The following is a 16,414-nucleotide window of genomic DNA, read 5'->3' as shown; positions in this document are numbered from 1 at the left end:
AGGGAAAAAAATTGGGTCAGCATACTTACAGTTATTCTAGTATCTGAAGTTATATATGGTAAGTATTAAAGTAATGGATTTTTTTTTTTTTTTTTTGTTTTAAAAAATGGCATTTCTATAAGGAATACTTTAACTTTGTATATTTCCACTTAATAGTAGCTTGCTTTTGTTAATAAGCCACAAAACACTCATTGTTTTGTTTTTACATTCCATCTAATTGAGCTTACTGATTTTAGCAATAAAATGCCGTGCTGACCAGAATGCTGGCTATAACAAACTTTCTAAACAATTTTAATGACTGATTAAGCCCTGCTGAAGGATCCCAATAATTAGGATTTATGGTATTTCCCTGTACAGATCATTGTTATTCTCCAGTTATTCGCTGGAAGCTGAGTCCATCATTTTGTTTGAATCTCTATATCAAATTTATAGAATGTGGAACTGAGCCCCAACATAAAAAGTGAGATAAATAAATAGTAGTTTTTGCTGGTCTAGTGCTTGAGTATTCTGTACCACAGGACACTAAATTTTTCAGTCCTATGCTAAGATATGTTTTTCTCACTGCTTTCATCTTTCTTTTAACATAACGACTGACATTTTTGTAATAACTCCTTTCCCCTTATTCCTTATTTATCCTTCAGGTCTGTGTATCAGGTGTGTACCCATTTATGGGAGATCTGTAGGGATCTTTAGCTGACAGTTTTCCTTACTACATTATAAAAAAACCAGTTTTTGAATCCTTGTCTCTGAAATGGTTTGACTGGTCTTAAGGAAAAAGCTATTTTTTTTTTCATGGGTCTAAAAATTATCTGAATGGTAAATACTACTGCACCATCTCACTACAAGGGATTTAAGTTTCTCTTCTAGGCCATTAGTTTGAATATATATATGTTCAGCAGCAATACAGTTTTCTGATTAGTCAGCTGCGTTGCCTTTGTGAAATAATCAAACAATCTCATTGCAGTTTATGGCCAATTCAAACTGCACTGCAAAACCTGTTTCCACAATAGGTAACTTTGATAAAGACTTTTAATTGAAGGTTTCTGGGCTTACATAGTTACAAGCATTAAGACAGCCTTTTATTCCTTGAAGATTCTCACATGTGCTGGTAAGTGAGTATTAGCAAGTCACACTGAATATTTAATTATTTTGTGTAGAAAGTAGAAAAGTTTTAATTGCATTGTTATGTTTTTCATTTCTATAGGAAATGAAAAGAGTAGCTTCTCAAGAAGTGATGAATGATCCACATTAAAATACAAATGAAAACTCTTAGATGGAGATAACTACTATGGTGATTAGTACTAGGAATTCATGCTTTCATTGTTTGAACAGATAAGATGGAATCAAAATAAAAACTTGGAAACACAGTATTTTCATTTATCTGCAGATCTTGCAAGGACACTGTAATTATTGAGAATAGTATGGAAAAAGAAATAAGAAATGAGAATTAAAATACCACAACTGATTAAAAATAAATGTTGTTAATTATGATAATTATAGGGCTAATAAACTCACGAGGAAACAGAAAGGAAAAAGTTAATTACAGAGAAAAAAAAAGGCACATATTGACCAGGAGTGGGTTGCAAAGCAATTAGTGCATGTTTTTCCCTCAGTACCAAAGGACCCCTGAAGTACTTTTCTGTACTGAGTAAAGAAAATTCTGACATGCAAGGCCACATTAATCAAATTAACATAAAATCTATAATATTATATATCACACTTATTACAATATTAAATGTTATATCCACATATTATATATCACAACACATATATATATTACATATAATATAAAATATTATATAAATGTATTATACTTAAATATTATGCATATTATAATATTAAATGTATATACATTTCACTGTGTAATGATCTTGCTTAGCTGTTACCTACACCTTATGGCCTGGCATCATTGCCAAATTCAATACTGTAGCTCACAAAATGGTATATTGTGGATGACTGCACAGTAATAAACACATTAACTATACAACTATACCACTGAAACCTTTAAGATTCACAGTGTTGTTAAGTGAGTTAGCTTTAACAAAAAGGCAAATTTCTGTTAATTCTATTTGTCTAAAGATTTTTTTTTTTTTCAGCAATTTCTTATTTGGTAGCTGGTCTCTGTTGTGCAAAATAGTATAAGCAAGTAAGCTCTGAAGAGATAAACGTAACCATAACAGGAAAAGACATACTGGGGTGGTTACATATGAAAGTGGCTGGGACTTTATCTCCTGCTATTGTCGATTTGCGAAGCCACTGAATGACAAGTAAGCAAAAGTCATACCTTAACATCAAAACTAGTTCGGTTTATTGTATTTCCTGGGAGATGTATTCAGCTACAAATCATTGGGGTGGCACTGGGAGAAATTTAAAAGAGGAGAATTCTTAGTATGATTTTGTGAACTAAGAAAAAGTAGACCTCTTTGTTCTGATGGAGGGCAACATTATGTTTTGTCAGGGAAATCACAGTGCAGCAGTGACACAGTCAGCAAGCACAGTCATTATGAAAGGTCTGGGAAGAAAGGAGATGATAGATGACATACAAGGTCATTAAGAAATGGTTCCATACAGCAGCACAGACCAAGTACTACACAGAGAAAATTAGGATTAGCCTCTGGCTTTGGAACAGCAAACAAAGAAAAACATTCTCATATGGCACATGTTTTTGCAACGACGTTACACTGGCAAAATTAACAAAGCAACTTTTTGGATAAAGCAGAAGCTTTTATTTATGTCCTCCATTTACTGTGTATATGCCATTCTTGTGGATTAGCATTTTTAGAATAGTCAGTCACCCTTTCTTACAAGTTAGATATTTGTGGTTTTGGCTATCTGTTTGCAATTGGAACATCTGGTTCAGAGCCAAATCATGGTCTTTCCAGAATTGCTTGTAGGCCAATTGGACTTCAGTGAGCCCAGGTATAAGATATTCAGTAAAACAAACAGGGATCCTGTTTTTCTCAAGTTTCAGAATAACTAAAGAACCATCAAAAGGTTGGCCTCCATTAGTGCTATTATAACCAAAATAAATTAAGCACTCACTCATTTTCTAAAACATGATTTATTTCTTGACATTCTGATCATTGAAAATTTAAATCCAATGAATAAATGTTTTGTTACTGGGTCTTCTAGTTCTTTTAAATAGTAAGTATCTTCTATATTTGTCATATAAACATTTGTTTAATTACAGATAAAGTATAATTGTAGAGGAGAATAAGAATCAAGATTCTCCTGTACTTGGGGAAACCTTTTTAAGATTACCATAAAAATGGACGCTCCATTCCACAATTCAAACAAATGGTAATTGTGGCTTGAGGCAGAGATCCAAAAGCTAAATACATATGAAGAGGTTACACGTTTAGGCACTTAACAAATCAGTTGCAATGTCATTTTCTTTCTCCCCCACCAACACTCCCAAAAGGTTTTACAATGAAATTATTCTGTGATTAGAAACTGTTAAAGAAAAACAAATGAACAAATTAAAGTGTTCAGTTAAAACAGCTGTAAACAATTTGATAAGTAAATCAAAGACCTGGGATCATGTCGTTGTACAGTAAGTGGTATTACACTCTGCATCTTTACATTGTTTTATTTTTCTCTTGAATGTTCATAGTAATCAAATGGAAGTTGTCTCTGTTACCCTACTAGTACATCCATTAAAATTCAGTTTCACTGTTCATAGTTTACCATCCATTTTTTTTTCTCTAGAAATTTTATTTTTATGTTATAATTAGAATTTTCAGTTGGCACTTCCTTTTAGTTTTTCAGATTACTGTCTTTCTTTGTTTAAATACAGCATGCTTTACATATATAACATCTTTCAGAACAGTACCAAAAAAACCTCACCAGAGATGGTGAAGAATGCATAAATGAATGACCCTTAGACTCATAAATCAATAGAGAAAGTTGATATAATCCTCCCTCAACACCAACACCACATTCTGACTACTCAGCTGAAGCGAACAGTATCATCACATTTGAGTCAGAGATACAATTATGGCTGGAAGATTCCCACAGCCCTGCCAGATTCCTCAAGGGGATTAGCACTTGTCTGATTGCAGTATACAACAAAGACATTGTTAAAATATCAGTGCATCAATCAGGAGGAATTTGGAGACTTTGAAGTTTAAAAAAATAAAACAACACTGTGGGAAAAATAAGTAGTTACAATAGCTAAGTGCAGTTATGTTCACCTGATTTTGTTTGATGACATGCAGTTTGACTAGTATTATATTCTTAGCAATTTGTAGGTAACAAATTTAGAAATAACTTTTTTTTTTTTTTTTTACTTAATCAAATAATGTCAATAACTTTTTGAAAGTAGTTCAGCTTTATGAGTTCATCTTTTTCCAGGAGAAGTAAACCAACAAAATATGAAGGAACATTAATTATAGTTCACTGTGAGTCTCAGAGTTCGGAGCCTGGGATTGCACTTTCCTACACTACAGCTAATTTTCCTACCTCCCAGCAGCTTATTTCACAAGGTAGATTTCACAAGAAAGTCTAAGGTGACAGACCTCTTAAGAGTAGCATGTAGTAATTGCCAGTATGTTCTCCTCTAAATCTCTCTCTGATTTGTAGGCAGTGCATAAATCTCAGCTGTATAACATTTGCTGATAAGAATGACAATGAACAATAACCACATCATTTCCAATAAACATAAAGTCTTTGTGCTGGAATTTACTGTTGCAACTTCTTTATAGTATACATACAGAAACGTACAGGCTTCTATTTTGCAAATTTACATAAATAGTTTCCATGTCACCATTTTGGTCCAGACCTGAGCTAAATGTTATATACCAAAGATGTCAATGATAGGAATTTACTCCAATTCAGTGTGTAAGATTTCACCAGAATCTTGCTATGATTTCCCAAGAAATTTGCACCAGCTGCAGGAGTGAACTTCTCAGAAGTTCTTATGTACATCCACGAAATAGCAGTTTTAAGAAATGTTCCAAAGTCAGTATCTCCTTGAAAGCATCTCTAATACATTAGTCACAGAAGTGACTAAGGATGCATACATGCCACATGCACAGGTAATGTGAAGCACACATACTGAAAGCACAGAACACCATTTCCCATCACTGCTCTCCTTACTACAGTTGTTCCTACTATAAGCAAGTCTCATGGAATTTTACACACTTCCAACTGAGTTTGTAGTTCATGTCATTCATGATTAAGTCTTTCATTGCAAATAATCTGATTTTTTCAAATAGCACTGATGTCTTCCGATGTAATTAGAGGGCATCTTGACACCAGCATGAACTTGAACAAATCCTAAATGAGACCAAGCAGTGAAGCCAACTGAGTAACTTCCTTAGTTCAGAGTCCATGAACTTTGCAATAACCTCTATAAAAAATACATCCATCACTTACAGCATCATAGAAAGATGAATAAGCAGAAATCATAGCAGCTAGAAAAGTTGAGTGGCAGTGTGTTTGCTCATGTTCTGCAACCAATACAGGTAGTGGTCATGGGATGAGTAGGCTTATGAAGTCCTTGGACAGAAGTACGCTTGGACAGACATATTGTGCTCACAGAAGTTGTCAGTTTTATAGATGTGTATCTGGTTTTAACTGTCACCATATCAGAGGCTGAGAAATAATGAGCCTGTCAGGAAGAAATTACAGCCTGACTAGATTCAGTTTCTCACTCTGAGCATGAAAAGATCCAATTGTTACTGCTACATAAATATGCAGAAGCATGCCACCACCACATGCTTGCTAGAGACCAGAAATTAGAGAGAGAAAGAGAGAGTGAGAGAGAGAAAGAAAGAGAGAGAGAGAAATACCTTTCTAGTAACTGCATAAAACTTCTTACTGCTACAAACTAGAATAGCTCTGTCAGGTACAGTAGAGCTATATCAGCCTCCTAACATGAAGATCTTGGCTCTACTTTTACTATTTCTCTGAAATTTGGGACAACAGAACAGAAATCAGAGAAATCCTCCAGTATGCATTCTCAGTGAAACATGCAAAACTAGGTGGTGTGATGAGAGCCGGAACTGACAAGGAAAAGGCCAGGTTATGAAGCTTTCTGTTTGTATGTGCCAACCGATAATGAAAGGTACATGAGGATATGTAAATACTGCACTGTTTGAAAATGTGTTCTGCCCTCAATTTTTTGTTTTACTGCCTTTGAGAGAAGAGGAATGAAGAGTGTCAAATTACAAAGTGGAATTCCTACTGCTGACCAGAAAACATTGGATTTCCTTGTTCAGACCCTAAGGGAAAGAACAGTAGCTGCTTTTACAGCTTTTTGAAACTTGATTTCTAAGCAGTAATATAAAGCTAAATATGAGCACATTTTAGAACTATAGAAGTCTATCTCATTTACTAGCCAATATATCTGTACGGGCTTTATTACAGGCCTTCTAAAACTGAAATTTTATCTACAGCATTTTTTTTTCTCTAGGGTTTGTAACAAAAGGAAGTGGAGATTAGAATACTCTCACAGAGGAAATCGAGACTGTAATATTTTCAAGACAGTAAATTTTAATAATAATAGTTCCTAATGCTATTAGGTTCATTTTGAAACTAAAGTTCTAAGAATAAATTGGTTTGATATCTTTCTCTGGAGTCATTTCTAGCTAACATTTATTTTAAATGTAAACACACAATTAAGAAAAAAAAAATAACATTAAAACAAGAGTAGAATAATTTTAATGTGCCTAGATAAAATAGTTTCAAGTTATTAACTGGAAGAATAAGTTACTCTTCTTCCAACATGAAATTAGCATAACAGTTATTGGCACACCACTTCTGCATATTAATGGACAAAATAAGCCAATGATTCCACAACAAACAGACCTTTATCAGGGAACAGGAATCAAAGAGTTTTCCCTGACCTGAGAATATTTATAATATAAACTGAAATCTTTACTTCAGTTTTATAATTTTACTCACCTGGCTCATAATACAAGCTGGGATCATGACTGCATTCAGGTTGAGTGGTCAAGACCTTAAAGCAGGTTTTTCCAAAATGTACTATTATTTGCACAGCCTTGACCTCTATTTCTTACAATAGCCTCTCCTATCCTTTTTTGCATATGGGCAACTAAGACACACGGATGTTTATTAGTCCTTAGTTAATTCATAACTTCCTGATGTGCCTCACCTAACGGACAAGTCTGTTCAGGCTGCTATTTCCAGTCTGCCCATGGCCATTGCTACACCCAGTGCAAGGGAGGCCTCTGGAAAGCACAGTTGCACTGAGGGGCAGAGGGGAAGGGTGTGAGTGACCACCCCCTTTGGCTGCAGCCTTCACCTACACTGCATCCTGTGTAAATGTGAAACTGCACCTCCAAAACAGGGGAAATCTGCTCTTTGCTTTTAATCTGTTAACACTTCTTGGCATGGCCGTGCAGTATTCAGCTCCTAAGACAGCAGTGTGAGGGCAGGATGCTTTGAGGCTGGTGCAGTTATGTGCACGTTTTGGGGACTAAGAATTATGGAGCTAAGCAATGCCAGATCTCTGCTACATCTAGAGTTTTGTGATTATCAGTGCATTATAGTCACATGTGGCCTGGTTAATGAAATCAAAGTGATTTCACCAAGTGGATAAAAACAACACTTATATATAAAAAGAGGGCAGTGCTTTATTTGGGCATGCCATCAAACAAATGTTATTATATCTCATTAAGTAAAAGGATGCTTAGTGGCTGCTTCTAAATAGTCAGTCATCACTAGCTGTGGATACTTAAAAATACATTTCTGTAGAATATGAGAAGAAAAGTTGTTAAGAAATGTTATTATACCAAGACTTTAGCATCATCACTGCTTCTGAAAATAAATTAATATGGTGCTAGCGCACCAGTTAATTTCACTGCAGTATTTAGAAACAGAGCCCCAAAATCTGTTAGTCAAAAGTACAACAAACTTAAATAGAAGAGAAGCTTGCTTCTTTTGGATTTGAGGTTTGAATCAGATTCATCCATATTTGGTGTCTCTAGTTAAATATAAAATGTATAATTCACTGAATAGTACAAATGTCCTTAATAATATTTGTGGGTTAACAATTAGACTTGTCTCTTAACGCTGTACTCTGTATTACCAGAAAGAGAAACAAAATGCCTTCTTACAGTTTTATTTTTTGCTATAGATGGAATAAAAATTTGAATTGAAAATCTTCCTTTTTGTAGGAAAATGCTCTCCCTTTCCTAAGAGAAAGAAAAATAATTAAAGATTACTTTCAGCCAGGTGTTTACTATACTATGGTCCTATTCTCTTTATGTTAAATAAACAGAGAAAAAGATTGAGTTCTGAGGAGTTTTCCATATAAAGCAATGTCCATTATATCCCCATGCACTGTGGGCAGAAATGATTGTGAAAAACCCTGTTGTTAGCAAGTAATTACAACTAAAACCTTAGACAGATACTTTATACCTGTTGCCTCTAAGAGACAATCTCTCTCAGTCATTCAGTTTTGTTAATGTTTCTTCTGAGTGGGATATTTTCTAGAACAAATAAAGAGAGAAATGTAATTGTTCCACCCTACTCCCTCCTACATTTTTCAAAATCCAGCTGGGATATTTTCATACATGTAAGTCTTCTTTGATATCATAAACGTGCCTACTTTTTACTCAGCTATACCATTTCGGCTGTTTGTTTGTTTCGTTTGTTTGTTTGGGTAGGTGGAATTTATGGCAAAAGAAAATTATCACCAAATTCTTAGCCAGGCTTCTCCACTGTATTAGTCTTAGAGCTTTAGCTAGAAGCAGGATAATATTAATGTATATGTTGTTCTTATCCATTTGTTTAACATACCATGACCATGCACTCTTCATTATAAAGTAAGGACAAAACAGATCTGAAGAGGCAGGCTAGTTACTTTGTTACTACACCATATCACTGGTGGGGCAGAAGTGTGTGACTAGAACAGACTAATAGCCACTTTAGGATTATTTCTCACAGTACTTTATCAACCAAACATGACTTGTAAATTGGAATATTTGAAAAAAAAAAAAAGTGAAGGGGACAAGAACTAGACGGAAAATTCAGTACATCTGTAAGGGCCAGCTACCAGTATTTTCATGCAGTATTTTCATGGTTCTTGGGACAGCTATTTTCACAACCTTTTAGGCAGGCTCCCACTGCTGTTAATACATAGGCCAGAGTGAAAAAAAAAATAAAATGGTGATTGTCCAGAAATTCTCTGAGGTTTCATAGATAAAACCACGTGGGTGAGCAACATCAAGAACATAGAATCACAGAATCATTAAGGTTGGAAAAGACCTCCAAAATCATCTGGTACGACTGTAGCCACAGAATTATTAAAACTGGAATTCATAAGGAAAATAAAAAAAAGTATTTGTTTTTACACTGAGATAACTAGAGTCAAGCTGGAACTGAAATGTACATCTGCTACATGTTCATCTTTTCATCTTTCAGAGAGCCATTAAACTCTTTTAGCTAGTGAGGCAGGATAAATGCAAGGATAACTTAAGGGCTCATATCTCCCAAAATTAGTCGTTTCAGAGCTCTTTAACAAAGACCTCAGATTAAAAAAAAAAAAAAAGACTCCTATTTCATGAGGGTGCTGTGAGTGTGAGAATGTACACAATAGGCTTTAACATACTGTGTTAATAGGGCCATCAAGTGATGTTCCAGGCAAAATTTTAACTCCCATGAAATGATCTGGGGAGGCCACAGATGTCCTGATCAAAGTTTTCTATTCAGTAATATGGGCTGTATGCCCAAAACTACTCAAAAAGAATTGCTGAATGCAGAACACAGCTTACTTTGTTTATGTGTGTATTCACTACATTCTAATTCCTTGTTTGCATGAAGAAATCATAAGAATGCACAGCAGAAAGCAAGACAGAGTTCTTTATTTTTATCACAGCCTTCAGTGCCAGAATCTGGCAGCCCAGAACTGTGGCTTTGGTGTAGTACCTTGTTGTGGCCTTTGAAGACTCATCCAAATAAGCACTGCATTCCTTAGATCCAAATCTAGTTATTCTGACCATACTTTTTCTAACTATAGTCCTGCAGAAAAAAATATAGCTGCCTGTGTTGCTATTGAGTTTAGCCAGAATTAGGGGATCAACATCCGGTAGCTGCTTTGATGATGGCAGCTGATAGTCACTTTTTAGAAACTTGGCAGCAGATATATCACTGACCTTTCCAATCTCTCTCCACTCCACCCCAGAAAAATAACACTCTCAGGAGGGAACACTAACACAACAAGAACTTAATGCATGATCCTCTTTGCCTCAGCTAACTGTGGTATGCAATTATCACAGGGGCCGTCACAGCATATCCATGGTTGCGTGACTGACTCACTCTGCTTGCTTTGTGACAAATGTTTTCACTCTTCTTTGCAGCAGCTCTGCTCTGTGTAGATGAGCTCATACACACATTGTACAGCACCAGAATAAATCTGAGAACACTGGAGCCAGAATATTCTCTACACTGTATATTTAACCAGCATCTTCCCACATAATAACCAAATCTGAAATTGAATGAGGTTCACCCTTTGTCTGCAGCTGACATACTAAGTAGAAGGAGTTAAAACACTCAGCTGGAAACCTGCTGACCAAATAAACAAACAAAAAACCTTAGTTTTTTTTTTCTTCCCTTAACAAAAACACTACTTTCCCATTACAAACCTCAGCCTATTTATAGCTAGAGAGACACAAAACCTGGGGGTGCACTTAGGGTGGGGCTGCAATGGGCTGACACTGGGAAGGGCTGGTCTAGGCTCTAGAAAGGGTCTTCAGGCTCTTCTCATCTATAGTAAGGATTAGGGCTACAAGTGTCAGAGCCCTGAGTCTGTCAAAAGGCTTGATGCTGAGCATCTTCAGCTGGAACCTCTCAGCCTCTGCCTGTGGGGTCAGGAGCCTCATTTCAGCTCAGCCCTGTGACTGCCTGAGCCTTCTTTTAGGGTTACCTGTCTCTGGCCCTGTGTTATGGTCTCGTCTCCAACTTTGTCTCTAGCTGTTCCTAGATGGATATCCTGAATAAGCCATGGAATTGGTCCTTCCTTTGGTAGACCCTGTAACAGCCTAATGAGGCACTGAGCTGTATCCTAAAGACACTACAAATCCAACTGTGTGGTTGTTGCCCTGGGCAATTCTTAGGATTAGAAGAGTGACAAGATCTAGGGGTCCAGCTGTGGTGGGTGCTGCCAAGGGCAACTAAAGGATTCTCCCCTTCTCAGGGTTCTTGCCTGAGAAGCATTTTCCTCTTGCCATAGCTTGGGGTCTTGAGTGAGGCTTAGCCTTTGGCTAGGGCTAAGGTCTTCAAGTCTGGAGAGCAACAAAGCCAAGGGTTAGGGTTGGGAGTGAGGTGTCCAGGTATGTTGGGGTGGAATGGTGCTGGCAAAGGAGGAGTAGAATCTAAAAAGCATTATTTCTAGCATCTTTGGCATCTCAACCACAACCTGGGTCTTAGGTTAAGGCTCATATCCAGTTCTAGAGTTAGGATTAGTGTTGTTTAGTGCAGCAAGAAAGCCAGGGGACCAGTGAGATCATGTCTGCAACAGTGGTGTCAAAGGGGTAGGCTTCAGAAAGAAGCATCTCAAGGGCTCTTTCTCATGGACCTTCAGTCAGTAGGTCGGGCTAAGGCTCAACCAACTTGTCCCTCATGTCAGAGCTAAGGTTAGTGTTTTGAGAGAGAGAGACAGCCTCAGAGTCCAGTTGGAGGGATGCCTACTGTGGGTTGCCAAATGGAAAAGAATTCTCTCTTGAGATCTGCTACATCCTGGAAATGATTTCACATTCCTAGGCTAAGCACAACTGATGCCTATGGATACATTTTGGATCACCACATATTGCATGACATCATATATTTTTCTTTGTCAAGTTTTCATTATTTAGACTGTTTTCATGCTGTGTTTTGAGATTCATTTTCTCATTTAGGTTTTCCAGGTCCTAGGATTTAAGACACTACTGCACACACAGACCACATGTCCTGGTGTGCAAGACTCCATCACGTATCCTTTATCAGTTGTTCTGCCACTGTCATCCCTTTAATCAGGACTCTTTGTTAAGTCTGTAATAGGGTGGCACGGGTCTAATAGGATTCTCCATCTAACTTCAAGATCATTTACTAATTTTTTAAAGAAAATATGGAAAAGCACAGGAAATCCCTTCTAGAGTTGCTACTATTAAGCCACTTGGTCAGGGAGTGACATGGGAGACATATTCCCGGAGGCCAACAGGGATAGCTAGTCAGCTGATCTTCAAATCCACACAGGCCCTGGTGGGTTAAGCACTGGGTTCGTCTGTTCAGAGATGATAAAGATGATTAAACTCAGTTTCATCCACAGCACATGTACTGACTTTGGGAAAACTGAATGAATTATTTTTAGGCTGAATATAGGGCCTTTGACTCAAGAACAGGTCCAGGTTTCATGTATAAAGTCATTCTTTCCTTGTTTGTGTGGATCCTTTTGTAAACAAGTAACACAGAATGAATAACCAGCACGGACATTCTTCCTAAGTACGGTTACTTTTGCAAAGCTTAAATAATTTTTACAATATACAAATGGACACTTTCAAATTCAAAATCCTCAGATGTTTGCTACATTAAGAATGAATTTTTACTTGGAAAGGAATGAAATAAAATTTTATTTATAGAGCTCAAAATGCTTGCATTTTTGAATCTTATTCAAGTAACCACAAAACATAAAGGATGCTGTACTTCTCAATTTGAAACAACTGAACAATATACAACTCGATGCAGATGCCAACCTGAATGTGCCAGCCAGCTGTTTTCTCTTCCTAACCCAGTTCAATTAAAATATTTTATGAAGGACCACCCATGTAAAATAAGTAGGAATTAAAATAAATAATTATTTGTAGCTGAGAAAATAATGAACCATTTGGCACCAAAATATATCATCTCTTTGTAAGGAAAAATTGGAAATATAGGGTGACTTTAATACTTAAAGATGACAGTTATATGCCAGAGACTCTTCTTGGTAGATGAATTTCTATCAACAAGACATTAAAATACACATTGCAAGACACAGAGAAAACATACTTACCTTTGTTGAGAACAAAGAACGTTGTTGTTCTTTAACCTTTTCTGGCATTAGCCAAGGAGCTGACATAGATGGGAGACTCAAACACACAAATTACTTGAGCTTTTGCAAGTTATCTGATGCTTCTTTCTTTTCCATAAAATTGACATCAGCATCATAAAAAAAGTACCTGTATATCATTGACCAAAGTTCCCATTCTTGTGGATAAGCCCACATCTTTCCTCATGTAATGGAATGGAACAGTGCAGAACACTGAATGACATACAGGAACATAGGGCAGAAATTCCGCTCTCCCTCTGCTCCCAAGTCCAGTCTCTTTTTATTGTGGCAGCCACATCACGTAATTGATACGGTTAACCCACTAAAATAATGTTATAAGTGGGTATTGACTGAGAACAGTCAGCTTTCCAGTCTTACATCTCTACTGATGTAGACACAGTGTGAAATAAATAAAACATGAAACAAGGGACATTGGGAAGAAGATGAACAGCTGAACAGATTTTTGGAGAGCATTGGCTTCACTTCTACTTGCAGAAACACATAAAAAGTGGAAAAGGCAAGATAGATCTAAAATAGTGTAATGGAGCATCAACTGTATCAGAAAAGACAATATTAAATACATTTTTAGTTTTCTTAAATTTTGTCTTTTCCATGGTTTATCTTTTTATTTAAAAAATACGCAAATTCTGACAAGTCTCTCTCTTCATGAATTTGTTTGCTAACAATTAGCACAAGTTTCCTGAGGGAAAATTGCAAAAATGTATGCAAAACTTCAGTGCAAATTACAGGACATAGTCCTGGACCTTGAGAATAGGCTATTAGATCCCCACTTTCTGGAGGGAATGATAGTTAGAGTTCTGCAGCCTCAGAACTTGCCTAGGGACATGGAGAAGCAATACCAGAACTTTGGACAGACTCCAGAGGTTTGAGACACTAAGAGAGCTGGTGGGTTGGTCTTGCATTAATTTGATGAGTAACTGAGAAATGTTGCTTGGCCTGGTTTCTCCATGGCTCAGAGATGAAAACAGTGTCTTCTGAGATAATAAAGAAAAAAATCTGTGAAGAAAGGGTACTCGCCACAATGGTAGGCAGTTCAGAGTAAGGCCACACAGCTCACAGTCTTCTCCAACCCAGGTCTGAACATCTCTGAGGATAGGCTTCAACAGCCTCACAGTTTAAATATTTGACTACCCTCATGGTACAATTATTTTTATTGTCATATTGAGTTAGACCCCCTGTGTGCGTCTCATCTTTGTGAATCTCTGCCAAGTCACCAGATCCTTCATCTTCTCCATGCCATCACATTAGGCAGTTGCATCTCCCCTTCCTCTTTTCTTCTCTGTGCTAAACTATCCTATTTCTTTAACCCCTCCTCATTTGCTCTCCTCCACATGATCATAGTCATGTCCCTTCAGTATGGCAGATTTTTTCTTGCACAGGGAAGCCCAAAATATGTTTGCTTCAGTGCTGAATAAAGGGGAATAAACACTTCTCACATGCCGGCTACAGTCTTGCCCATATGGACAAACGAGGTTAATCTTCACCAAGGGACCACGTGGCAACTCCCCCTCTATTTATTGTCCAGCAGGACACCTAGGTTCTTTTCCTTTTCTATCCAGCCAGAGCCAAGCCTGTCCATGTGTTCAATTATTCCATCCCAAGTGCAGTTCTCTGCCTCCGTTGAACTTACATTAAGTTTTTTATTCAACCCTTCCTTCAGCCTGTCGAGACCGTCCTGCCTGGCTGCCCTGCACTCTAGTTGGCCACCACCCTCTACCCCAGTTTGACACATTAACAGTGAACACAGATTAGGGATTTTGCTCTATTCTTAGAGATTGTCTTTTACTTTTTTTTTTTTTTTTTCTTTTTTTTCCCCTACTTTTTTTCCCCTATTGCCTTTTCTGGACAGAGTTTCATGTTAAAGGTAAAAATTATAACTTCAACTATTGTACTGTTTTCTATTCTTTATGGGTAATGTAACAGCTTCCAACAAAATTTATCTACTGGGTAAACATAAAACTCAAAATCAGTTTATTTCACAAGAGAATTCTGGATGTTCCTGCTGCCTTGATCCATTTCAGCTTTTTAACAGAAGTAATCTCTTTCAGGAAGGGAGGCAGTGCTTTACTTTCTGCTTTAAACATGTATTGTTAACAAAGAATACTCAAACAACAGATTTATAATTTTATCAATGTTTCACATCCAATAATTGGAAGGAGAGAATGGGAAGGACTGAAATAAGATCCCCAGCATACTTTAATAGCAAGAAATATTCTTAAAGAGTAAGAAATACTCTTAAAGGAAAGAGCAAAAAATGAACTCACAATTATCAGTAATGCAATCAACAACGTAAGACAAATGTGTCTAGGACCTTGAAGTACATAAAATGAACTCTGCTGCAGGTGTGTTTTGCAGGGTGTAGTGCTGTGCATTATGCCCAAGGACCCCAAACCCCAGTTGCTGCTGGATCACAGTTGGGATCCTCATCAGGGTAGAATACAGGCACTGAACGTTTATAATAATACTGAAGACGTGAGAGAAGTTTTTTGACCACATGAGGATATTTTTCAGACAACTCATTTTTCTCTTCAGGATCACGAACAATATCAAACAGCCAAAGTCTCTTTGTTGGTGGATCAGACGACTGAATATTTGATTCATTGAACAAAGATGGTGGAGGGAACCAATGACCGCAGCCTACAGAAACAGGAACAGACCAAGTGTTAATTTTTAGATACAGAGCAGTGAGGAGAGGCAAAGTTATTCTGTAACTGAGGAATTCACTAGGTCCCTTGACAAGCCACGGGCGAGTGACTTGCTGCATTGCTTAACTGTCCAGCATCAGAGTCTGTCTACTCCAGGGCTACCTGTACAAGAGTTACGTTTATATAAAAAAGCCACACCATTGGGATTAAAACTTGCATGTGGCTTAATTTCAAATCAAGTGATTTCATGGACTTTTTTCTTTCACTACTGTGAATTTCACTACTGTAAATGTCAAATGCGTCATTTGCAAAATGAAAGAATATGTTGTCTGGATTTTAGAAGTGTCCCTTCTGGATTTTTGCACGTGATCTAAATCCTGAAAGCTAACAGGACAAATAGGAGAAATGATCATATGTTAAACAGAATGAAACTGTGTTTAGAGTGTAGGGGAGATATGACATCTTGTACAAAAGGGAGTTACTTTGTTACCTGGATATCCAGTTAGTAATTTCCATTTTCCATGACGGATTGCTGCATGCATAGATATATTGAAAAGTGTATTATCCCACAGAAAAGAATTGATCTGCGGTAAAGATGTCCTGTTGTCAATGCCAAGACCTTAATGGAACAGTAAAATAAGTTAGATGCATTACATATGAATGAAGTCATTTTTAGAATTCTGATAGAAAGCAAAGCAATATCATCCATTTATTTTTTTGT

The 16,414-nt window shown here is 36.9% G+C and overlaps 1 protein-coding gene across 1 annotated transcript in view; it reads right to left on the bottom strand.

Moving 5' to 3' along the window:
- Positions 1 to 14,996: 14,996 nt before the first annotated feature.
- ARSB (arylsulfatase B) overlaps positions 14,997 to 16,414 on the bottom strand; it is a 64,724-nt gene continuing 63,306 nt past the window's right edge. The window contains exons 7-8 of the mRNA XM_084503240.1: positions 16,184 to 16,312; positions 14,997 to 15,685 (exon numbers count right to left, since the gene is read on the bottom strand). Of these exons, the coding sequence (XP_084359366.1) occupies positions 15,420 to 15,685; positions 16,184 to 16,312 (395 nt within the window). The 3' untranslated portion in view covers positions 14,997 to 15,419. The remainder of the gene's footprint in view (positions 15,686 to 16,183; positions 16,313 to 16,414) is intronic.

This window comes from Aythya ferina (assembly GCF_964211825.1).
Source record: "Aythya ferina genome assembly, chromosome: Z".
Taxonomy (NCBI): Eukaryota; Metazoa; Chordata; class Aves; order Anseriformes; family Anatidae; genus Aythya; species Aythya ferina.
This window is presented reverse-complemented; position numbering and strand designations above follow the sequence as displayed.